Source organism: Pipistrellus hanaki (assembly GCF_964339955.1).
Source record: "Pipistrellus hanaki genome assembly, chromosome: 17".
Lineage (NCBI taxonomy): Eukaryota > Metazoa > Chordata > Mammalia > Chiroptera > Vespertilionidae > Pipistrellus > Pipistrellus hanaki.
In genome coordinates, this window is record NC_140519.1 from 6,754,584 (window position 1) to 6,780,201 (window position 25,618).

The 25,618-nt window shown below is 43.6% G+C and overlaps 1 protein-coding gene across 1 annotated transcript in view; it reads right to left on the reverse strand.

The window, feature by feature from the left end:
• The window catches only part of STMN2 (stathmin 2), a 38,104-nt gene that overhangs the window by 9,723 nt on the left and 2,763 nt on the right, over nucleotides 1-25,618 (reverse strand). The window contains exons 2-3 of the mRNA XM_084865000.1: nucleotides 6,372-6,467; nucleotides 5,581-5,753 (exon numbers count right to left, since the gene is read on the reverse strand). Coding sequence (XP_084721126.1) covers nucleotides 5,581-5,753; nucleotides 6,372-6,467 — 269 coding nt within the window. The remainder of the gene's footprint in view (nucleotides 1-5,580; nucleotides 5,754-6,371; nucleotides 6,468-25,618) is intronic.

Here is a 25,618-nt window from a genome sequence, read left to right on the forward strand (position 1 = left end):
AAAGGTCAGAACACTTAACACAGGGAATTCCTGGCGTGTGGAGGTGTCTCCGGGGCAGCCTCCAGCTATGGATCCAGAGGCCCCGCAGCACAGCCCAGGTCCCTGTTGCCCAGATGTGGTCCCTGGACTCTCAGGAGCAGGGACCATGGAGGGGGAACGCATATGTTTTTATGCTTTAAAAGCCCTACCAGAAGTCATAGTTCACACCTATGTCTACACCTATCTCTATATTTACTTTGAGTTAGAATTATATCAATTTAGTGAGAAAATGTTTATTATTTTATGATGATCAGAATTATCGGCAGTTACAGATTCCTTTGACTATAGCCACGACAAAAGGTACTTATTAATACTTATTTAAATGTAGTATGTTTGATAGGCCGAATCTTTAAAAATGTGTACTATATGGGAAAGGCAATGGTCCAGAGCAGTGGAAATATTGCTGAGCCCTGGGCGAGGCTGGACCCTGTGGTTGTGAAAGCCTTTGGTGACTCCTGTTTCGTACACAACGGAATGTGCGCACTTGACTTGGCATTCCGGGCTCCCCACAATCTCAGCTCACTGCTCACCCACTCCCCACCCAGGCCCACTGGTTCGAACTGCTGGTCTACCCACTGTCCTGAAGACACTTCCTCATCTTCTCTGGGCATCTGCAGTTCTGGCATCATTCATGCCTTCTCTAGTTATCTCACACTCTTCATTTTTCTAGTCACCCAGCTTTTTAAAGCAGATATTTCTGTGAAAAGAGGTTGCAATTCATATCAATGAGTGAAATGGTTTTATCTTCCTCAGTGACCTTCCATGCACTTGAAAGTCAAATTCCTTACAATGCTCAGTTCCTACCAGCCCGCCCTTGCTCTTTCTGCTCCAGCCACACTGTCCTCATTATTTCTCAAACAATCCTTTTGCACGCATCATTCTCTTTACTTCAGATGTTCTATTCAAGGCCTTCATATTCAAGAGGCCTTTTCCGACCACCCCCTGTGAACAAAGCTTTTCACGCCAGTACTACCAATTCCATTTGTCCTGTTTTACTTAGTACCCTCTGATAAAATAGAGAATGCTCAGTACATATCTGTTGATTGAGTGATTTTTCCCAGACTAAGAATTCTTTATATTATAGAGTTTATTTAGTGCAATTTAGGAAGGCGTCATTTGGAAACTTACTTATTATTTTGTTTTATGATGGAAGGATGAAACAAAAACAAGTTACATATTGCCACCTTAGCATTTGGTCTGCAAGTTACCACTTAAAAATATTTGTAGTACTAACTATGGCCAAGCCCTATTAAATAGAAGACATAACCTCTACCTTCATGGAGTTTATAATCTAACTAGAGGTCTGGTGCACAAATTTGTGCATGGGTGGGGTCTTTCAGCCTGGCCAGCAATTGGGGCCTAGTGGGGCCATCTTGCTCAGCCCTGATTGGGGCCTATTGGGACCAGCTGGCTGGGGGCAGGGACAAAGGGAGGTTGGCTGTGGGAGTGCACTGACCACCAGGGGCCAGCTCCTGTATTGAGTGTCTGCCCCCTGGTGATCCGTGCATGTCATAGCGAATGATTGACCTATTGTTCAGTCGCTTAGGCTTTTATATATAATATATATATAGATGGGGGATATAGGGCTAAGTAAATATGCAGATAAACATATGCTTTCCAATTGTGTGCACCAACTGTGCTGAGGATTGCAAAGGAAAAACAGTCCTGAGTACCAGGAGAGAGAATAACAATAAAAAGGGGCTTGGAGGAGCCCCCTCCCCAAGGCGAGGAATGGACACATAACCTGAGACGTGAGTGGGCAAGGACGGAAGTGTGGGACTGAGAAGAGCCCACCCCTTCCTGTAGGTCCTAAACTCTGCCTGCGTTGGTTTGGATGATGCAGATTGCAATCACAGTGTGGAAGTATCTTCTTTACTTTATATCAATTAATTATTAGAGAATATGTAAGGAAAAATACAAAGTAAAGTTGAATCTGAATAATTATCCGGTACCACTTCGAAAAAGTTAGACCTAAAGTTCCGCCATTGTTCACTAAGAGTTTCCAGGTCTAATCAGCTGTATCTGTGCCATCCAGCTGGGTAGCCACACGTGGCTAGTTTCATGATTCCTTTTTATCTGTTTAAATGTGTCTGCTAGAAGAATTTAAAATACCTCTGTGATTCACATAATATTTCTGTTGGACAGTGCTGGTCTAGATAGATGCATAGCTGGATTTTTTGTTTGTTTGTTCTTTTTATATGAAAATATCCTCACAGAATGTCAGCAGGGCTAAAGAAGAGAATTACACATTGAATAGTGCATGAGCAAAGTAATTATTCTAATGGTCATCTAACATTTGCAGATAAAATCTGGATGCTTGTAATTTTTCTTGTCAACATTCATTTCCCTTTCTTCAGGTAAGAGCATGTCAGCAGTCTTTTGGGGCATCACTCCTCCTCACTTCTAACCTCAGAGATCTTAGCGACATCTATCTCTTCAGGTCACGTGATCCAGGCTAGCCAATCAAAGTGCTGTCTCTCTTGGGTCGGCATGTGATCCTGGACAGACTATCAATTCCAGGGCTTTTGTCAGAGCTCTTAGGAAACAGGAGCTCTTTCTGTAGGGGTTGCTAATTTTTGAGGTCAAAATTTGGGGTGACTCTTTGAAAGACTCTTACTATTGAAACCAATTGGAAGCAGATGAAAAGAACATTTTCTGACAATGTTGCTCTGACTCCTGAATCCAGCTGTTTTTGAAGCTGCAACCCCTCCCAGACTTTCTAGTCACACACCCTGCTCCTGTTTTAGCTAGTTGAGCCAGGTTTTGGTTTTAGGCATGTTCTTGCTTAGATATATGCACTTGCTTTTTAAAGAAAATGAACAGTTCTCCAAATGAACACTAATTAAGTCAGAACAACCCAACAGAATAAAATCAATTAATGATTTTTTTGGTTGATACTTTCTGTTAATTAGTTGTATTTTCTTCTAATTAAAGTCCTACTGCCAGGACATAATCCATATAATGATTTTTGCCTTGAAAACCGTATCAAGAAGCCATACCAAGAATGCAGGGGAATACTGATTTTAAATGGTTCTGAAGAACATTTCTCTTGGGATTCATAATGCGGATGGTCATATGTGTAGATGTCTGCTGCCATGAGGCCAATTTCTAGTCCAATTCAATTGTATAAATGTCTCATTGCTGGTAAGCTATTATTGTTAGGGGGCAGGAATTTTACCAGAACCAGTAAGTAGTTAACTCTGGGAGTTTAATGAAAACTTTAATATTGATCATCTTTGTGTTGTTCTTCCTTTTCCTTTGATGATTTCCTTCCAATTAAATATCTGACCTATAAACACAAGCAACATCCTGAACCGGCTGCAGGATTTTCATCTCTAAGTTTCCATTTTAGCTCAGTCACTGGGTTTGTATTCTAACCAAGTGGCAGACCTTGCCTGTGTGAACCTAGGACAGATACCTGTGTCCTCTGATGCCAGTGCCTGGGAGAGGACTGAACAGCCTGTGTGCAGCGTGCTCACTGCTGTGACAGTTCATTATTAATATCCGTTAGCAGCCAAGTCTTGGTGGATGGTCATGGGTGAAATTAACTTAGCTCTGCTGTGCAAGGAAAGCTATAATTAACAACCCCAAAAGTGAAAAAAATATTTTTAAAGCAACTTTCTATACATATACTCAGGTTAGTAGCTAGTTTCCTCCTTTTAAAATTCTGACTTAGGGCAGCAGTGAGTGGGAAAATTCAATAAATATGTATGTAATAAATAAAGAAGTCCTTCTCAGACATTCGAGAACGTCACTCTGCAGTGAAAAGTGAAATCGCAATCAGCGTATTACAGGACACAGCAAGATGGTTTTCAACTACAGGAAGATTGTATTGTTTCTCACCTTAAACAAAAAGTATTTTCTGGTTCAGAAAAGTTAGCCTGAGGACTTCTAATATTTGAGCCTTGCTATTTGATACTACATACTTATGTATATATCTGCATGTATATGTATAAGCACACACACATATACAAAATTCATGAGGGGGGGAGTGTCCTTCAGCCTGGTCTGCAACTTCTCCAATCCGGGACTCCTCGGGGGATGTCTGACTGCCGGTTTAGGCCCAATCCTGCAAGGCAGTCAGACATCCCTCTCACAATTCGGACCACTGGCTCCTTACCATCTCTGTCTGCCTGCCTGATCACCCCTAACCACTCTCCCCTGACAGCTTGATCAACTCTAACTGCTCTCCCCTTACGGCCTGCTTGCCTCTAACCACTCTGCCTGCCTGCCTGATCACCCTAAACTGCCTCTGCCTTGGTCCCTGCCACCATGGCTTTGTCCAGAAGGACATCCAGAAGATGTCTGGTCTATCCGGTCTAATTAGCATATTACCCTTCTATTAGTATAGATGTGCGCACACACACATAGATACACACACACATACACACACATATTTGTCCTGCACTCCTTGTTAGAAACTTCAGTTTTTAGAAGGACTGTCTTCATTCTCTTTATACCTATCACATAGAAGTGTTTACTGGGTTGGCTTTTTATAGACAGCAGCTTAATAAAATTAAAAATTATTATAAATGCAGAGTGTCCATTCAAATCACAAGATTGGATATGGAGTATATTCTTAGTAACTAAACAATCCTAGAAATGTATGGTGCTAATGTCAGTGGGAAATACAATGTAGATATGAATTGGCTGACGTAATTCCTCTTGGGCTGATTAAAGGTATCTTCGTGGGATGGATGCCCATATTCCCATCCTCGGTACAGATACATGCGGACAGAACTTCTGTCGCTGTGTGCACAGTCCTTGGGGTTTCTGAGTGCCCTCTGTTTTTAATACCCTTGGCTTTTCTTGGCCACCTGATTGTGGCAAAAGAAAAGGGCTGTAACACAAACCAGCGGAAAAGAGAAAAAACGCCATCAAGGAGAAGAGAGCACAGGATGACACTCATAGATCCCAGGGCAGCTCCCGACCGTGGGACCATGGGAGCGGCAACTTCTCCGGCGGGCAGCTCAGCTGGGGAGGGCGGGGCAAGCGCCTGGCACTCATCCTGGGGGAGCATCTGGGCAGGAGAAACCTCAGAGGGCGGAGGGGTGGTTCCTGGTTCCAAGGAAAACCATGCACTGCATTGGGGGTGGGACACAGGTCTGAGAGGGAGGAGCACCGACCTGCACGCCTCCCACCACCAGCCCTGGAGTAAGGATACCTGAGGCTGTGCCTTCTCCCTGAGGGGAGGGACTGAGGCAGGGAGGCTGTTACAATAAGGGACCCACGATGGGGGCAGGGCACCAGGGCACGGAGCTCTTTGAGTGTCCGCGACCTCTAGCTCTAGCTAATCTAAAAGCAGCAACTTTTACTGTTAGTGGTCACCTGACTCCAGGTCTACTGAGGACCCTCATGTATCCAGATGCTGTCCTCTGGAACCCCAGCCAGGGGAGTGTGTGTGTGTGTGTGTGTGTGTGTGTGTGTGTGTGTGAGAGAGAGAGAGAGAGAGAGAGAGAGAGAGAGAGAGAGAGAGAGAGAATTTAAATGTATGTCAACCACAATTAAGCATGCATTTAAAAAAAAGTCCGGGAAAGTTACCTTTCTTCTCTCCTCAGCGGCCTCCAGCTTCTTCTGAATCTCCTCCAGGGACAGGTCTTTCTTCTTGGGAGAAGCTAAAGTGCGCGGGGCTTCTGAGACCGGAGATGGTGGCTTTAAGATCAGCTCGAAAGCCTGGCCAGAGGCACGTTTGTTGATCTGCTTCACTTCCATGTCTGGGAAAGGAGCGGGTGAGGATGGTGAGGCCGGCTCGCTCTAACCATCTGAGTCCCGGGTGGGAAGCAGCACTGCTGCCGCCAGACAGGGACCTGGCCGCGCGGGGTCCTCGCGCCACCTCGTTTGGAAAATACAAGACCTCTTTCTGCGGTGCGATCGTGGATATATTTTAAGAGAATAAATATTTACGGTGTCGGGGAACTCAACAATGTCCACAGGGCGTTGCGTAATGGCAGACATTCTTAGGAGAAAATAGCCTGGATTGACTAACCTAAACTTGATTTTCCTTTTGCCTAAATGTGGGCTTCACAGGAAAACCAAGCAGCACAGACTTGGCTGGTTTTGTGTGAGAATTACTAGGCCGGAGGCACTTTCAGGCTAAACGATGAGACATAACAAAGTCCTCCAGTTCCCACTCAATCCTGTTATTGACCCCAAATCCGAACTGTTTGGAGCCATAGACAAGTAATAAGGCCTGGTAGCTGGGCCCAGCACGTGAGGACCAAGCTCCCCCAGACGTGGATTCGATCAGACGTGGATTCGATCAGACACGGAGCTGGGAGGGAGAGAGGACAGGCCCCGCCCGCCCGGGGGCAGCCTTTCTGCGGGGAACTCACCGTCGTAGGTGTAGATGCTGATGTTGCGGGGCTCGGGGTAGAAGCAGGAGCAGATGAGCGAGAGCATGGACAGCTCCTTCATTTTCTCCTTGTAGGCTGGAACAGAGGGCACGGTTAGCATCCCTTCTCCCCCAGCTTCCTCTTTTTTTTTTTTTTTTTTAAATTTTTTAAATTGATTTTTAGAGAGAGAGGAAAGGAACGGAAGAGAGAAAAACATCGATGTGAGAGTGGAACAGCGACCAGCCGGGAACTGAGCCACAACCCAGGCCTGTGTCCTAGCCGCGGGAGTCCAACCGGCAACATTTTGGAGTTTGGGATGCCAACCAACCAACCGAGCTCCCTCGGCCAGGGCCTCGTTTTCCTCTTAATGCTTCATTTATGTTAAGCAGGAATAGCCTTCTCCAGAATGTATACGGCCGGGGCCCCGCTCAGCTCTCTTCCACAAAATATAAACGGATGGAAGATTAAGACAGAACGCTGACGTGCATTTTCTTACACAGGACATAAATGTGTGCTCCAGCCGGTTAGGTAAGATGGTGGAGAAAGGGGATTAAAGGAAGGAAGGTGGAAGAATGAGATCCCGCAGGACAGGAGGGGGTGATGAGGAAGATCTGGAGGAAGCAGGAGCAGAGTGAGCAGAGATGGGCTGTGCAGCTCACGCGCAGGCCTGTGGCATATAAGTGAGACTCAGGAGGGGCCCTGAGCTGGCTCAGCCTGCAAGGCGCTCACTGGAGATGGCAGAGAACTCATCCGGTAGCGAGTGAGCAGACACAGCCTCCAGGGACCCAGGTTGCTGATTCCCTTTCATGCCCCTGGGCACTTGCTTCCGGTTCCCTCTTTCAGCACTCACTGAAAACCTGGCTGAGACCTGGCATGGATCTCCTCTGCTCTCTGTGGGACCCAGTTTGGGTGTCCACCTGGCCAGGTGGCCGCAGGAGCTCAGATGGGCACCTCCTTCCTCCAAATCTCCCCTTTCCATTTAATTTCCCCCTTTGTCCTCCTAGGGATGCCCTGCCCAGGTGACCTTGAAGGCATTTTTCTACTGTTAGTGGTCACTAGGACAAGTGATGGCCAGATGATAATTCTTTAATTAGTAAGATTAATAAATTAAGAAAAATGGGAGAAAAACGATAGGCATATGGATCTCATCCATAGAAGAGATCCATGCCAGGTCTCACCGTCAAAAGTTCAGATTAATTAATTAATCCAGTTTGCATTCATCCTACATACCTTCCCCACAAGAATTACCGTCTCCTAAGCTGTGATGACCAGGAAGGTTTCCGAAGATTAATTAATAAGTGCCTAACTTATAATACAACATGGAAGAATGTACTGAACTTCCCAGGTAACAGCCGCCTCTTGGCAGGGTCCTCCGATCACCACTGTAACCCAAGGGAGAGCAAACATCTTGGGGAGATGCAAACCCTCGGAGGATAACTGTGGGCTCCAGTGACAGGTGCACCTTTGTTGGCCAGCGATGAACAGATGCAACACCTGGATGCTTAGAGCTACAGAATGTTAGATGGGGAAGGTCTCAAGAGAGCATTTAGTCAACTGTCATCTCGCCTCACCACCCATTCAGCACAGGAAACCGGCCCACAGAGGGCAAAGCCATCTGTGGCCAATGACATAGCTGGGCCTCTGGATAAAATGCAGTAACTCAAGGTCAAGGTTGCCAACAGGCCTTCGTCTAGCTCAGTTTTCAGGAGGAGGTTCAATGTGCCCGGAGAGCTGGGCCTGCCTGGTCAGAGGAGGGGTCAGGGGGTAGCGGGGGATGACGGTGGTCAGGAATGGTTCCACAGCCAGGGTTGCTAGATTTAGCAAATACACACATAGGACACGGAGTTAAGTTTAATCCAAATACTGCATGAGACATACGAACAATCTCCCTTTGCTTTTCTGAAATTCACATTGAACTGGGTGTGCTGTATTTTATCCTGCGGCGGAGGAAATGGAGAGGGAGGGGGCACTGCTCACTGACATGGAGTTGGGGTCTGAAGGTCCGAATGGGAGACGTTTATGGACTTGGGGTTCCCAGAGGGGTTGGAAACTCCGGGGGGTATCACCCACTTCCCAGTATTTGTGAATGGGGTCCTCTGCGCCCCCGGAGACAGCGTGGCCACAGGCTGTGCTCCCCGGCGGGAAGTCCTCCTGGGAGCCAGTTCTGCTCCAGGGTTTCGGGGAAGATGCTTGGAAATTTTGCTCATGGGAACGGATTGTGAGTTACAATGTCACACCTGCCTGGAGACAAGCATGGGTAGGTTTTATCTAGGAATGTTAGAATATCGTGGATTTTAAATGTAATCTTAAAAGAAACGTAAGCTTGGGAGCTTGGTTTTGCATCAACCCTTAGGAATATTTTTGTGAAAACTTTGAGAAGCAGAGATGGCAGTGGGCTGGTTTAAGCCCATCAGTAACATCCCCTTTCACTGTCAGAGTCTGGCCGTGACATTCATCCTAGTAACAGGGAGCCATTAAACATTTCCAAGGGACAGATGAGGGGAGAGGGGAGGGAGGGGAGGAGGTACCTGATAAAAGCCTCTCCTTACATTGATTTGGCCACTTTATGACGGAAAGGCCTGCCCCGGGGAGACACGCTTAAGAAACAGTTGAATGCTGAAACCGGTTTTGGCTCAATGGATAGAGCGTCGGCTTGAGGACTGAAGGGACCTGGGTTCGATTCTGGTCAAGGGCATGTACCTTGGTTGCAGGCACATCCCCAGTAGGGGGTGTGCAAGAGGCAGCTGATAGATGACTCTCTCTCATCGATGTTTCTAACTCTCTATCTCTCTCCCTTCCTCTCTGTACAAAAATCAATAAAATATATTAAAAAAAGAAAGAAAGAAAGAAACAGCTGAATGAAGTGTGAGGCACCATGGTTTGGAGTTGGAAGTGGTAGTGCCAGGGGAAAGGGAAGGGGAATGCAAGAGAGAGTGTGAAAGAAGCACCTTGACAGGAAACAATATCTGAATGTGGGCCCAGGGCAGAGGGGAGGGGAGCTCTTGGATGGGGTCAAGGGGAGCTTTCCTGAGACAGTGTCCTCAAAACGAAGACCCGTGGCGAGTGGTTCTTGCAGAAAGCAGGGCATGGTGGAGGTGCTGAAATGCACATGATTTGGATAACCTTTTGTATGGACAATAACAAAATCCCAGCAAACGCAAAAGCTATTAGAAACACGCTAATAATATCTCACTATTGATATTTCCTACTTTTAATTCACAATTGTTCTTATCAGCTTTTGAAAATCAGCCTCTATTAATCTTTTCACAGACCCCAGCGCATGCAAGCCGAGCTGGATGCACAGGTGCAGGGATGTGGGAGGTGACCGTTAACGCCATGTCATCTTCTTCATAGTTAACTACTAATTAACTACTAATGTTTGCAAGGAGGTGTATTTCTCCAGTGAATTCATGTAACATTCAGCCCACATGACACATGGTGATTCTATAGCAATGTCCATGCAGCCTAGTGATGAACGCACAGGGATAGCTTTGCCACCCTCCGAAAGGCCGCATGAGCTGCGGGTGCTGCTGACAGCTGCCATTGGCTGAGCACAAAGATGTAGTGGGCACGGTGCATAGCCGTTTGCATGCATTTTCTCATTTAGTCATCTCCACACAACTAACTAGTCTAGACGCACAGATGAAGTGAACACTCAGAGAAGTGGAGGCACTTGTACAGCGTGCGACGGGTCACAGCGGAGTTCAGTTTGAACGTAACTATTCACTTCCTCCAACCATCTGCTCAGATCTGGGACACACACCTTCACGGTCTACATATGGTTTCTAACCAGCAAGGACTACTTTTTATTTGTTGGTATATTAGGATTTCTGATGCTTAAAATACAGAATCCAAGGCTTTTTTTTTTATCTTCCCATTTTCCTTTGGCCTTTGTTGTTTAATTGGCACAAGTATAGAGGCTTATAGAAAGAAAGAAACCTTTTTTTGAACTTATGGATTTTACTTGGTGCAAATGGTGAGAAAACTCAGCAAGAGTTGCTGAGCAGGAACTCTAAAAAATATAAATATTACACTTATATGTATTATATATAACATATGTTACATATTACATATATTGTTAATCCTCACTCGGGGGATATTTTCCCATTGACTTCCAGAGAGAGTGGAAAGGAGAGGTAGAGGCAGAAACAGAGAAACATGGATGTGAGAAAGACACTGTTGCCTCATGCACACATCCTGACCAGGGCTGGGGATTGAGCCTGCACCGAGGTACATGGCCATGACCAGAGTCGCACCCTGGACCCTTCAGTTCATAGGCTGACGCTCTATCCACTGAGCCAAACCAGCTAGTGCCCTGAGTGTATATTCTTATTATATGAGTAAGTATATCCTTACATATGCATGTCACAGCCAAGGAGAGAGAGAAAGAGGTGTTGTCCAGGTATTTTAGGAAGACACTTTGCACCAGTTATCCAGATATTTGAGGAATGATGTATGTTGGCAGGCAGTTACCTGAGATTTTTCCGTTTCTTTTTCCTGTGTGCTTATAAATTGAGAGAGTTTTTTTTTTTTTTTCTTTGAGGAACAGAGTAGTGGAGAACAAAATAATTGTTCTTGAGATTTAATCATCTGATTAGATCATGGGGTAGATTAAAATGAAATATTTTGCCTACTTGGTAAAATGTGAAATAGATACACACATTTATAGTTATTTCCCCAGGCTTCTAAGTCTACATCATCAGCTTTAAGGCTTTTGCTTCAACTTTCAACTACCTCTTAATTTTATACACGTTGTGTGTCAGCAAGAAAATATATTATTCATGACAATATGCTCTGCCCCATTATTTTGAAATAAAAATAAAAGTTGTAAACTTTCTACTTCACTTGGCTTGTGTGCGAAGGCACCAACATGAGCTCTCATCCCTACCATCTTGTTGTTACTTCATTTGGAATCAGTAGTGTCATAAAATACTTTCTGTTCATTCATTCTGAGCAACATTTTATTTGTCTCTTCAGTTTTGGCTACTGCTGAGTGGGGAGTGGCTACATGTGTTAGATTTCCTGTCGCCAGGTGAAAGCTAAGACGAGATGTTTCTGGGAATGTTCCTAAGGGGCTACTTTGGGAGAAAACGTCTCATTCTGTCTGAGGGGACACTCGAATGGGTGACCATAAGGACAGTCCCCCTGAGGCCTGGACGTGACTGAGGACGCGTGCCCTGGACGGCTCCGGAAGAGAGAGCGCCCAGGGTCTGTTAGCGGTTTCCCTTCCCTTCCTTTCTCATGGTCCCGCGTTTGTCTAGCGAGGGCCGGAGGTTCTTGGCTTCGATACTTCATCTGATTCAACTTGAAAGCCTTCTTCTGAAAGCCTCTGGGCAGAGTGTCCAGGGCACAGAGAAGAAGGAGAATGCAGGAGATGGTGCTGCTTGGTCTTAATTTTTTTAAAAAAAATATGTATTTCACTGATTTTTTACAGAGAGGAAGGGAGAGGGATAGAGAGCTAGAAACATCGATGAGAGAGAGAGCCTGGGAGCAGACTGACATTCTATCCACTAAGCCAACCCGGTTTCGGTGCCTGCATGGTCTTACAGCACTCAGATTCGCACTGTCTTCTGAGGGATTTCATTGAAAAATTTTTTTATTTGAAACGTACCAATTTTCATAAACATGAACTAAAGATGGCCCTTTTCTTAGGGGAAAAAAATCTGTCATTCTGGGCGGAGGTACTGTTAACTCCGTGGGGGTACCGTTAGACTGGGGCGGCAACTGTGGGCCTGGCTGGCTCTCCCCGGATTGAACCGCAGGCAGTGGCAGAGCCAGGCTCTTGGCTAATTGGTTCTGAAGACCGGAACCTTCCACCCATGATCATTAAACCTTGAACCCACACTTTCCACTGCTCTCCTCACTGTACCCCCGCCCTTTGCCTCCTGTTGTCCGAGTCTTTACATAGATGGGAACCAGTGGCTTCTCAGCTCTTTCATAGTGCCTTGTTTTAATGCTACAAATTAAGCTTCTGATGCTTATTTTAACTTGACTTTGACCATACAGTATGCGTGCATGTGCACATGTGTGCATGCATGTGTGGGTGTGAGTGCATATGTGTGCATGTGATGTGTTTGGTAGTCTGATTGCTCTGAGGTCCTATAGTCTGAGGCAGTTTATTTTCTCAAAGTCAAATCAGTCACCTCATTTAGTTATGTTTTTGGGACCTCCACTGATTTTCTTCTTGAAAGATGAAATAGACTAAAATGATTTCATTTAAAACACTTACATACTAGATTACCTTGCATTTGGGCCTTAAAAAAACTTTGGTTGATGAATATGTAATTGAGGATTCAACGCATTTAAATGGAAAATAAACCTCATATTTAAAAAAATCCCAGCAGATCTCTGATATGAGGCAATGTCCTAGATATTTCTGCTACGACGATGTCATGCTACTGGGTTTAGTATAAATATGGATCCAGTTTGCATTCATCCTACACACCTTCCCCACAAGAATTACCGCCTCCTAAGCTGTGAAGACCAGGAAGGTTTCCAAAGATTAATATTTGATCTGCTGAAGCAGCATACTGTTTCCATAGGAATAAATATCGAGACAAATAAAGCGGCCTTTAAGGTCAAAGCCAAACAACCCATCACTGGGTATATGAGGCTCTTACATTTCAGTTAGATTGATTCTTGGCGAAGCATCATGACGAGGAAAAGATCAGTCCTTGTGATCAAAACTGTGCTAAGGAACTCAGTGGTGCCGACCTGGACCTCACTTCCTGGTGCTGCTAAAAGTTCAGAGCACATTTCTTGAGCAGTTTGCATAAATGTCTATTTCCTTGAATGTGGGAAACCTCTATGCATTCTAGAGGTCCGTATTGTTGCTGTAGTTCTGAGTGTGTCTTTCAAAATTGTACAACTTACAATAGATACTAGCACCAACTGAGACTGAGAGAAGTATTTTAATTTGGTGTTTGTGCCGAATAATACTCATACGGTTCCGTGCCATGGGATAGAATCCTTATCTGGGTAAGTCTGTCATCTGAGGTGTGCAGGTTCTCCCCAAATGCTCCCTTAGGAAATAAAGGATATGTTGTAATTCATAGACAGTAACTATTTCAGACAAAGGTCATGGAAGCCTCAGGTAGGTTTCACATGTTTCCAAAACCCCAAGAATTCTAGACTCATTCAATTAAACTTTGTACAATGCACGCTATGGAATATTTACTCAATAGTGTCCTAAAAAAATCGTATTTTTAAATCACATTCATTGAAGGTCTATTTCAGTTATCCATTCAAAAACTGTGCAGTGCCCGGCTGGTGTGGCTCAGTGGTTGAGCGTAGACCTATGAACCAGGAAGTCACAGTTCAATTCCCTGTCAAGGCACATGCCTGGGTTGTGGGCTCCAACCCCAGTGGGGTGTGTGCATGAGACAGCCAATCAGTGATTCTCTCTCATCACTGATGTTTCTATCTCTCTCTTCCTTTCAGAACCAATAAAAAATATATTTTTAAAAAACCAAACAAACTGTGCAGTAATGCTTATGTAACCGGTGTAGTGGGCAAAAGCGAACAGCCAGAGAATATTTTTCTGCTGAAAGAAAACAAGTTTCCGCACTTTGTGAGCCCTCCTTAGGTGACATGTCCTATAGTTGCTTTGTCTCAAGGAGAATAGGATAAAAAAATATACATTAGCCCTAACTAGTTTGGCTCAGTGGATAGAGTGTTGGCCTGCGGACTGAAGGGTCCCAGGTTCAATTCTGGTCAAGGGCATGTACCTTGGTTGTGGGCACATCCCCATGGGAGGTGTACAGGAGGCAGATGATCGATGTTTCTCTCCCATCGATATTTCAATCTCTCAATCCCTCTCCCTTCCTCTCTGTAAAAAAATCAATAAAATATATTTAAAAATAAAAAATAATAAAATAAAACATATAAATATTGTCAAGGCTTAGAACTACTCGGAATTTAAGAATGATTGCAGTGCTATTATTTCTGAGTATCTCTGGAAGGAGGTGAGAGTAACGGAGACTTGGCAACGAGTGTCCAGCATCGTAATGTCACAGCTCCCAGGTGTCATTACCGTCAGGGACCATCTTTGAGGCGGTGAAGAGTGTGAACGTGGCCCTTCAGGCTAACCTAGACATGCCCCGGAAACGGTTCTTTTTGTTCTGGGAACCAAATGAGACTTCCTCAGGCTCTGGTAGGTAGACTCATTTTCTGAAACAGGATTCCTCAGAGCCCACACCAGAGCTCTCAATGGGCATAGTCTTCTGCAAGGAACGAAAAGCCACATGCAAGGCAGGTCACGGCTTTGCCTCGGAGTCCCACCATGCGTTTCCCTTCACCACGTAACAGCAGAATCCAAACGTACAAGACAACCTCGTCCAGGGGACGCTGCCTGCACTTGCTTTCTTTACACTTTCTGTCTCCTCCGGATGTTTGGGAATAAAAGGTCTCCCAAGAAATGGTAAACAAAAGTTCTTCACGCTCACGCTGTGGGACGTGTAGTTTTGTTGAACTGCTATTTTTTTCCATGCCAAAATAGCATTTTGTTTCTTTTTGTAATAAAACAAATGGTTACAGAGAAAACAAAGAAATAGAAAATTGGGTTTTGATTTACTTGAAATAAATAATTACATGGCACAGAAACTCAGAAAGATTTAAAAAGTGACCTTGTGTTCTCGTGCAGGTAGGTTTCTCAATATACAGAAGCCATAACACACACACAGGAATCCCTGAGACCAGGAGAGTTTGCTCAGACTTTGAGGAAATACAGGATGGGGCAAAGGTAGGTTTACAGTTGTGAGTATGCAGAGTTTATTCTTCTGTTATTTTTATTAATTGTTATTCTCCATACGAACAACTGTAACTCTACTTTTGCCAAACCCTGTATATATCATAAAGGATTTTTAGTTTAGTTTGGTTATTGCATTTTGTTTTTCTACTTTTTGAAACCTGATTGATTTGGATTGGTGAGCACCATTAAGTTATTTTAAGTCCATCAATTTATATATTTAAATTATTTATAAGTTTTGGCTACTTGTTATTTGTCAAGAAGGACATCTTCCCTCTCAATTGGTTTAGGCAATTAGTTTATTCTGTTCAGCCCTGCCAGCAGACCGATAGCCCAGTGTCTCTCCCAGCTTCCATTTGCCTGCGTCTCCTCTCTCTAGTGGGTTAACATAGCTTGCTGCAATACATCATCAATACAGAGCAACTGTTGTGCTTTTCATTAATTTTTTTTTTTGAGAAAAGGAATCCAATTCTTTCAAAGCTGCTTAACTCAACATTTCTTCAATGTTAGTCCTAAACTAAGTTCATCCTAAAGTCTGAATTTCATTTTCTTTTATTTGAACTACTACTAAAAATATTTTTTAAACCAAGTTTTTGGTTGATAGAAGCGATGCCATTCTTTTCTCTCTTCCTTTGAGTGTTGGCGAGGCATTTCAAAACCTTGTTAGATTTTTTTTTTTAGTGAAGCTATGTCTGAATTTTCTTTGAGGCTGAGCTCCCCTCCCAGAGCAATATATTATGACCTTGGGAGGATTTAAACTGTATTGATGCCTTAAGAGGAAGCTCCTCTGATGTCTTCATCTCATATTTCTGAGAAAGTGGGTGTCTATCTTATTTGTATTTGATGGCGTAAAATGTGAAACAATATAGAGTATTTTTTATATCTAAATTGTTATCATCCATAATATCAAATTGGAACAAGGACTCTATTGTACTTGTAAATGTAATCACATATTTCTATAGTTTCTGCATTTGCCATAAAGGTAATTCCTAGTTTGTGTACCATGCATGTATGTGAATTAATATTTGGAGGCAAAACCAAAGTTACAATGCTCTTTTATATCCGTAGTCAACTGTCCTCTGTTAAGCCTTTGGAAAGTCAGGTGCCAGATGCATGAACACTAATTTGATTTCTCAGGATATCTTTCTTATTCTAACAATTAGATTCTGCTAATATCTTGTAGATTTTTTTTGATTGGTACCAGACACACTGTCAATTGAAAAGGTGTTACTTTCATGAAAGACTCAGAAATAATACTAAACTCTGAGAATCCATATCCTTTCCCCCACTGAAGTCATCTAAGGAACATTCTATTTGCAGTGTTTGGTTCTAGGATCTTCCTTGTGGGTATCTACTAATGGGTTGAGGGGAGGGAGCTAAACCGATCTAGATAAGAAAATGCCTGTGAAAGCAATGATGTAGCTGATGGAAAGGTGTTGGAAAGTAGGGGGCAGGAGAGAGCCAGGCGGGGAGGAGACTGGAGAGGCAGGAAGGAGTTGATAACAGCCAAGCAGTGTGGGGTCTGAATGAAATGGATGGTTTAATAAGATTTTAGTAATCAGAGACTGTGTGTGTGTGTGTGTGTGTGTCTGTGTGTGTGTGTGAGTGTGTGAGTGTGTGTGCATGCTGTAATTCCCCCTTTCCTGCTCTTCAGGAGACTTTTACATTTTAATAATTCTGAAATCAGTTTTTATTTCTATTAAATGAGACATTTTATGTTGATGAGCCTTACTGGATAGGTAAAAAGGGTCAGTTTTATGGAAACTGTCAATTATATATGTACTACAGGTTATTCGGCTGTCCAGTCTAATTAGCATATTATAATTTTATTAATATAGATGTACATACTTAAATGGGATGACATATGAAATATGACAGAAAAACGTAAGATGAGAAATAAGTGCAGGAGAAATGTGCTTTTAATTCTGGCATTACCCAGAGTGGATTTGTCTTAGAGATACATTATATTGGTAGCTACATCATAAATATAATATTAGCCCTGCCAGTGTGGCTTAGCAGTTGAACATCGCTAAGCGATTGAACCATGAGATCATGTTTCAATTTCCAGTCGGGGCAATGCCTGTGTTCCAGGTTCAGTCCCCAGTGTGGGACACAGCCAATCAATGATTCTCTCTCATCGTTGATGCTTGTATCTCTCTTTTCCTCTCCCTTCCTCTCTGAAATCAATAAAAAATATATTTAAAAAATAAATGTAATATCAGTTCTCCCTCTATCACAAGGAATTATTGAGTAATGACCAGTTCCTAAATCCTAAGTAATTTCTAGTAGATTTGTTATTACATGTGGAAATTCAAAGTATTATAATTTATCAAAACATATACAAATATCAATCATGTTATATACATGAAACTAATATAATGTTATATGTCAAAAATATCTCAAATAATTTAAAATTTTACCTTACTTAGGAAAACATTTTTTAAAAGATGGTTTATTTATTTTAGAGAGAGAAGGAGAGGGAGGGAGAGAAATCTGAATGTGAGAACAAATCATATACTAGTTGCCTCGAGTATACACCCCAACCGGGGCTTGAACCCACAACCCAGGCATGTGCCCTGACTGGGAATTGAACCCCCAACATTTCAGTGCACAGGATGACGACAAACAGATGGAGCCTCACTGGTCAAGGCTAGATTTTTCCTTTAAATTGATATTTTTATTTAGTGTTTCTATCACTCATATAAAGCGTCTAGAAAGGGGATTAATATTTTTATTACAAAGTGATTATCATTTAGTTGTTACTTAATCCTCTTAACAGCTGAGTGATTTAGGGGGTATTATTTCCCCCTTTCAGAACTGAGACACTAGTGGTCCAGAAAGGACAATTTGCTCAAGGATTATGGGGTAGTGAATAGGGAAGCAGGGTAACTCGCTCTGACACGGAATAGTAATGTTCCCTGACCTGGCCATTTTTTGGTGGGATTTATTAGTACTGATTTAAAAAAAAAATAACAATCTTTATTGTTGAAAGTGTCTCCTCATTACCGAGCTTTTCCTTGTTTGTAACTTCTGGATGAGCTTCAAACCACGCCTCCCGCGCACCTGACCGTCCGTCTGGTGGTGGTTGCTTTGCTTTGCTTGTGCAGTTGCTCGGGGTTACTCAGAGAGCAGAGGATGTCAAGGTGATGTGGGCAGGGAGCAAATGTGGAGCCAGAAGAAAACTACTGAGTTTTACCCCTGGCTTGTCTGCCTTCTTCCGTTTTCTGTGTCCGCTTGCTGAGGCTTTCCCCAGCAACTCTCTCCACTTCGCTGGGCCACCTTCCCTTAAAGAAGGTTGGTTTGAGGGGAAAGTTAGTGGGGACTGACTGGGAACTTCTCACCTGAGGACATTGATTTTTAGGGAGAGTGGAAGAGAGAGGGAAAAACAGAGAAACATCTATGTGAGAGAAACACATTGATTGGTTGTCTCCTGCAACTGTGATATGTGCCCTTGGCCGGAATTGAACCTGGGACCCTTTGGTCCACAAGCCGACATTTTGGCTAGGGTTGTAATAGAACTTCAGGTGAGTTATTGCTTCTTCTCAGCCAATGTTCATTTTTTCTTTTCTTTTCTTTTTTTTTTAAAGAAGAATTTTAAGTTGAATCTAAGCATTCAAAATATCAGACACTCTTGTCTGAACAAGCCACTCAACTTTTATTTCAACTTTATTTATTTATGTTTTTTTGTTAATCATCACCAGAGGATATTTCTTCCATTGATTTTAAGAGAGTGTGGAGCCCTAACTGGTTTGGCTCAGTGGAAAGAGCATTGGCCTGTGGACTGAAAGGTCCCAGGGTCTATTCTGGTCAAGGGCATGTTCCTTGGTTGTGGGCACATCCCCAGTAGGAAGTGTGTAGGAGGCAGCTGATTGATGTTTCTCATCGATGTTTCTCTCTATCCCTTTCTCTTCCTCTCTGTAAAAAAAAAAAAAAATCAATAAAATATATCTTTAAAAATAAAGACAGAGAGTGGAAGGGAAGAGGAAAGAGAGAGAAAAGAAACATCTGACAGTAATTGGTTGCCTCCCGCACACACCCTGACTGGGGCTAAGGATAGAGCCTGCGACCCTCTGGTTGGAAGGCCAAAGCCCTGACCACTGAGCACACAGGCCAGAGCTCAATTTTTACTATTTGGGAAGTGTTTTTCAAAAAGCAAACAACTCAGTTTCTGACTGTGCTCCTTGCTCCCTGATACTCATTCTGAATGCATGGCATTGGGGCTTTCATGAATAAAGTATCCAGTCATTCCACCTAACCAACGATGAAAAATGAACCCCTGGAATTTATGTGGTGCCTGGCAGATTTGAATCACTTTCATGTTTGTTTCATTTTAACACAGAGTAACCTGTGTACTATGCCCATCTCCTAGGCATTATGTGACGATTAAAACGATTTGTTCTAAGAACTACAAGGGCTAATATAGGAAGATCAGGCTATCTAATTTTCCCTTTTGAACATTTTTCAATATTCTGTGTTTGTCTGCTCTTTTAAAAAAATATATTTTATTGATTTTTTACAGAGGGGAAGAGAGGGATTGAGAGGTAGAAACATCAATCAGCTGCCTCCTGCACCCCCCCCACTGGGGACGTGCCCACAACCAACACACATGCCCTTGACCGGAATTGAACCTGCATCCTTCCAGTCCGCAGGCCGACGTTCTATCCGCTGAGCCAAACCGGTTTCAGCTGTCTTCTCTCTCTCTCTCTCTCTCTCTCTCTCTTTCTCTCTCTCTCTCTCTCTCTCTCTCTCTCTCTCTCTCTTTCTCTCTCTCTCTCTCTCTCTCTCTCTCTCTCTCTCTCTCTCAACTCTAAAAGGAAAATGTCGTTCTCAAGTCCAATGAAAAGATGATTTTTAAGGTGATAGGAGTCTTAGATCATGTATATTGTGCATCTAAAACCTAGCATCGACTCTGGTAATTTTTTGTGTTTTTGAACAATGAGAGTGTGAAGGATGCTAACCGGCACTTCTCAGATAAACTAGAACTTAAATAATAGCAATAGACGCCAATGTTGGGAATAAAAGGCAATAATAAAGACAATTACGTTCTGAAGCAGGTCCCCGGGGAGGCCCCCTCCCCAGCCGGGCCCACAGCCTGAGGTGGTGGGGCCCTCCCGATGGTCTGGAGGTGAGCACGATGAGAGCTGCAGGATATTCTCTGGTCTCAGCTTTGCAGCAGCCAATATGTTCTAAGTGGAGCTCTGCCTTCGGGGTTTGGTTTGCATCCACCAGGAAGTCCAAAGGGGAAGATGACTCTTTAGGTTTACAATGAGTCGGTTTGTTGAGTGAAATTAATATGGCTGCAGTTTGTAGGGGGAGCAAAGTTCCAGAAGAGGGAGTAGGAGGCTAAAATGTCAATGTCAATGCTCTCCTGTATAAGTGTTTGTGGGACTGGGTTTGAATACATCCGTCCATGTCTTTTAATCCTGCCGTAAAGACAGACAGCTAGAAGAGGACAGATTCTTATTATTGGTTGCAACAGGAAGTCGTTGTTGCAATGGTGACGTACAAACTCTGACATCAAAAGCAGAGCTGGCTGCTCCGGACCAGTGACTGCCACATAAGCCCTCTAACCAGGGGTGCTTTCCCAATCATTTTGCTTAAAAAAAAAAAAAAAAATCACCCCAGGGAACATTCTTCTTAATGTACCTTCCTGGACCATGTAAGAACCGTAATGATCTATTCCGATCACAAAGCAAATTTTTGGAATCTTGTACTTTTTTTTGAAGCAGTAAATATTTTTACCTAGAGGTCAGCAAAATGACCAATAAGAAAAATCTCAAATGTTTTTGCTGTGGTTGGATAGTATAGCACGTGGCTTCTTCTCTCAAGTACAATTCCCGGCCAAGCTGTTTGCAGGGTGAGTGCGGGGCTGTTGGGATGCATCCATTAACCTTTACAGCCACATAAATGTGCGTTGTAAGAACAAATGTACACAAAATGTTATCTCTAATCACACAAACACAGGCTCCACTGCGAGCGCCTCCGTGACAAACGGCAGACGCGCTGCCTTCGTTAAAAGGTGATTAACGGTATCGCACGGGTGTCTCAGCCTCCCCGGGCGCTCTGCCGCCTGCCGGCTTCAGCGGCAGCCCCGTCAGGAGGCGTGAAGCAATTCCAGCGATTGCATTAGGTGTGGAGGCCTGGAGCGCGTATTTCTTTCCGTCTTCGGTTTATTTCATAAGACAAAATGTTACGATTGGGTATCTACGGTGAATGGAAGAATCCATTGTGAAATGCATTATCCAGGAGGGTACCGATTCGATTACGCCCAGACCTCATTTCCCCCCAGAAACTGGCCATCACAGCGTGTCCACGTCAGAAGCCCCTGCTGCCTCAGCACCGTTCCGAGAGCCACGTGCTCCATATCTGCAACCCCTGGAGATCTCTCATCTCTTTCCCCCAAAGCCCAGATCATGGCAATTATTTTAAAGCCCGTGAGCTATTAAAACAACTCATCCATTTGAAGGTGTTTCCTCTTCAAGGGGAGTCTTCTCAGAAAGGGGAGACCCCCTCAGCCTATGGAACCGAAGGGTAGCCTCCTAGGTTTGACCGCCTGTGGGTCACCCCGCCGGGGAAGCAGGTCTGTGTTGGTTAAAGGCGCAGGTTCTGGGGCCAATGGTCTGAGCCCAAATTCTGGATCTGACAAACTATGGTAGCTTGGCAGTCAAATCAACTCATCTCTCTGTGCCTCAGTTTCCCCACCTGTAAAATGACCTACTTTTAAGGATTATTGGGTGGTTCACATAGGTCATATGTGTAAGTGATTAGTGCCTAGCAAGTTATGGAAGGGTTAAATCAATCAGTAAAAGTCACTTGTTATAGGAATCCTTGTGCCAGAAAAGCGATTTTGGAAGAAAGCAGTGTCACAAGTAAAATTGCTGAGTAAAGGGCTCAGTCTTCGAGGTCGTCAGGATGATACTTGTTCTCTCGGAGTGAGGCGCCCTGCAGCCTCACAGGGCCGGGCCCACCGTCTGAAGCACACGTTCCTTTCGTAATGCTGTGTCAGCGGGTTTTCTTCTTTCTTTAATGGACCAGAAGTTGCAAAATGGAAAGTTTCCTAACTTTTGAGAGACCCTGAAGTGAATAGTTAACAACAATAACAAAGGATGGAGGAGGCTTAATCCAGTTTGTTGAATAACAGTATATTCTCCCCATTCCACGGCCAGTTTTAGCTGGGATGCTTTTGGCACCCTCTTTGGGAAACACTGAACTTCTCATTTGAGATATTTCATGTGTTGGATTGTTCTTCCGGATAATGTTTCCAGGAATGTGGCCATGTTTGCAGGGCAGCCACACTGCAGGCGAGGACGGACAGGTGATGTCTCTGCTGATGGTCCTCGCAGACCCGTTTCCCCTCTGGCCTGACTTCCTCAGGAAGTATTAGGAGAAAAGAGGGTCCTCGCCTGGCTTAGAGGCAGAAAGCCCCGGACAATCTGCCCTCTGATCTGCAGCCACACTCAGCTGTCGGCTTCCTCACATGGCGTAAGGAAGACGTGCGGCTGAGCTTTGTCAGCAGGGAGCATGGGGCACAATGAGAGGCAGTGTTAGTGCAGCTCACCCTCTGCTTCTTATTTTTTTTTAATATATTTTATTGATTTTTTTACAGAGAGGAGGAAGGGAGAGGCATAGAGAGCTAGAAACGTTGATGAGAGAGAAACATCGACCAGCTGCCTCTTGCACACCCCATACTGGGGATGTGCCCGCAACCAATATACATGCGCTTGACCGGAATCGAACCTGGGACCTTTCATTCCACAGACCGACGCTCTACCACTGAGCCAAACCGGTTTTGGCCTCTGCTTCTTTTTTATTGTTGTTAATACTCACCCGAGGATATTTTTCCATTGATTTTTAGGGAGTGTAGACGAGAGAGGGAAAGACAGAGAGAAACACTGCTGTGAGAGAAACATACATTAGTTGCCTCCTGAATGTGCCCTGACCAGGGTCTGGGCCAGAGAGGACCCTGTTACCCTTGTCGGAATTGAACCCAGGACCCTTTGGTCCACAGGCCAACATTCTATCCACTGAGCCAAACTAGCTAGGATGCACCCTCTGCTTTAGTTGCTTAGGTAGAAGGAGGATTTGCAATGAATTAGTTGTAGGGCAAATGGAGTTTCAGACTTTTGTATATTAATCCACACCTAAAAACTGCCAAGTTGAATTCATTATTTGGTAAATAACAGTAAGCTAGTGATGCTGGATATTGATTTATCAGTCTTTCTCAACTGTACCACAAGACACATTAATTTTTTCTTAGACACATGTGCGTGCACATGCTCGCACACACATGCACACATAGAGTCAAATGCTCCTTGTGACATTTCTCCTGAAGGTCTGTTGCTGAGTCCTACATCCCGCAACAGGAATATATTTTAAAAATCCAATGAAGAGAAATTGATGGCACAAAACATGTAACTCCAGAAGAATGAACTTCCTAAGCATGTGGGTTTGGAAGTGAAATATTTTGTAGAGTTGGCCAGGTATGTCCCAAACATCAAGCACATTGTAAATAAATGAATAAGTAAACAATGCTTTTGTTTAATTTATTCTTTTGTTTAAACATTAATATGTTCTTTTTCCTAGTAATTTTTTTTATTATTACGGACCATTTTCCACTATTTATCCACCTCCCCTCAAATTAATATGATTTATAGTAACAATGTAGTGAAACTAGAAAGTAAAATTGTAAGAGAATACATTGTAATTGACCAGGCTCACAACCATTTTTATTCCTCTTTGGTAAAGCATAACACTAAAACAGCAAATAAGCAATCGAATAAGCCAATTAAAAATATTTCATTAAAGAAAGTATTTGAAGGTGGGTTAATCTACCTCTTTAGAGAACTCGAATGCCCTCTAGTGGGAAGAAAAGTTAATGCAGACTCCCAAGTTTCCATTTGAGAGAACAAGGAAAGGGAACTGGCCTTGGTACTGGAACATCTGGGTCAGTGGCTAGCTGGGTATTTTTCCTCTTGTCTGGCAAATTTCTTACATTATACATCCTGCGACCACAGAATAACGCGTGTTTTTCTAAAACCAAAGAGGAAATTGGAGCTGGAGTGAGCTTGCAGGGGCTTGGGGTGGCCACGCCCAGAGCCGGCAGCCACCTTCGGGGAGGCCACGGTACCATCCTTAGGTGAGGAACCGGCCACAGGGGTGGGCGGAGTCCATAGTCAGCCCCATATCATTGGAGTGAGAAACAATGGTGATTGATAAATCAGGATTTTTTTCTAAAGATGGTCTGGATTTATCAATGAGAAATATCCCCAATTAAATATGTAATTCATTCATCTTTCATTTACGTTTTAATTGTACAGATTTAACTTCAAATTATTATTAATAGCAACTACTGAATATTCACAGAATTCAGAAACTATTTTGATCCTAAATTATAGGGCGGAAAAGTATTTTATTGTGTGACTCAGCTTTCTGGCACGCTGAGAGCAATTCTTGAACCGTAGTGAAATGCTGCATGCATACTGGGCCAAATGATAAAATGTTTATTCCAAATCTATCCATTAATAATGGGGGAAAACCCATAGTAATTAAAAGTGTGTGTAATGCAACAGATAAACCCTGCTAAAAATGTTAGTGACTAAGGGCAGAAGCAATTTCTCTAGCAGTAAACATACCCCCCCTCTCTCAGGCTAGAATAATTCACCACAAACCTGCAAATTGCATCACAAAACCATTGCGAGTTTCGGCTAAACAAAATTCTAGATCTCAGCATTACAAATCATCCCACCTTTATTTACTATTTAAAAAATATACTGGACTTCCTTTCAGAGAATGCTAACACGCACACACTCATTGACAAACACCATCAGTGCATTAATTTTTACCATCACAGGAGTGAACTGCGTTAGGCTAACAGAGGTTGCATAATGCTGGCTCAGGCTCAGCGTCTGCACCTGATATACATACATACATACATACACGGGCAAAAATAGGCTTACAGTAGTTGTTCATATGGAAAATAATACATTCACAAAAAATAAAAGAATAACTGTTTTGCTTACTCACAAATGTAAGCCCATTTCTGTCCACCCCTGTATATATTTCTGTAAGATTAATTGATAAGCTGGTGCTACTCAATTCAATTTCATCCTGAAATCCTGACCAAACCCTGACCTTCTCACTTCTATTACTTATCTAGCCATGTAGAAGGCACTGCTTCGTTAAGAAGGTCTGGGAAGTATTCTGTGCGCCCGGAGCCGCCACGCTGAATACAGTAATTGTTCCATCCATCAGGACAGAGCATCCGCCCTGGCGATGGATCGATGATGCTTTGCAATGGGAATGAGTTCCAAACCCACCATTTCACCATTGCCGAGGCTCTGCCTCCTCCTGGTCTGCGGACGCAGCCTGCCGATGGCAGAAGGACAGAGCTGGGTGTTTGGGTGGGGCTCTATTAATGACTCGCTGGCTACCGGTTCACCAACCGCGTTTCTGCGCAGAATTGATAGTGTATCAAGAATCAGCAATGGGAAGAACAGATTTG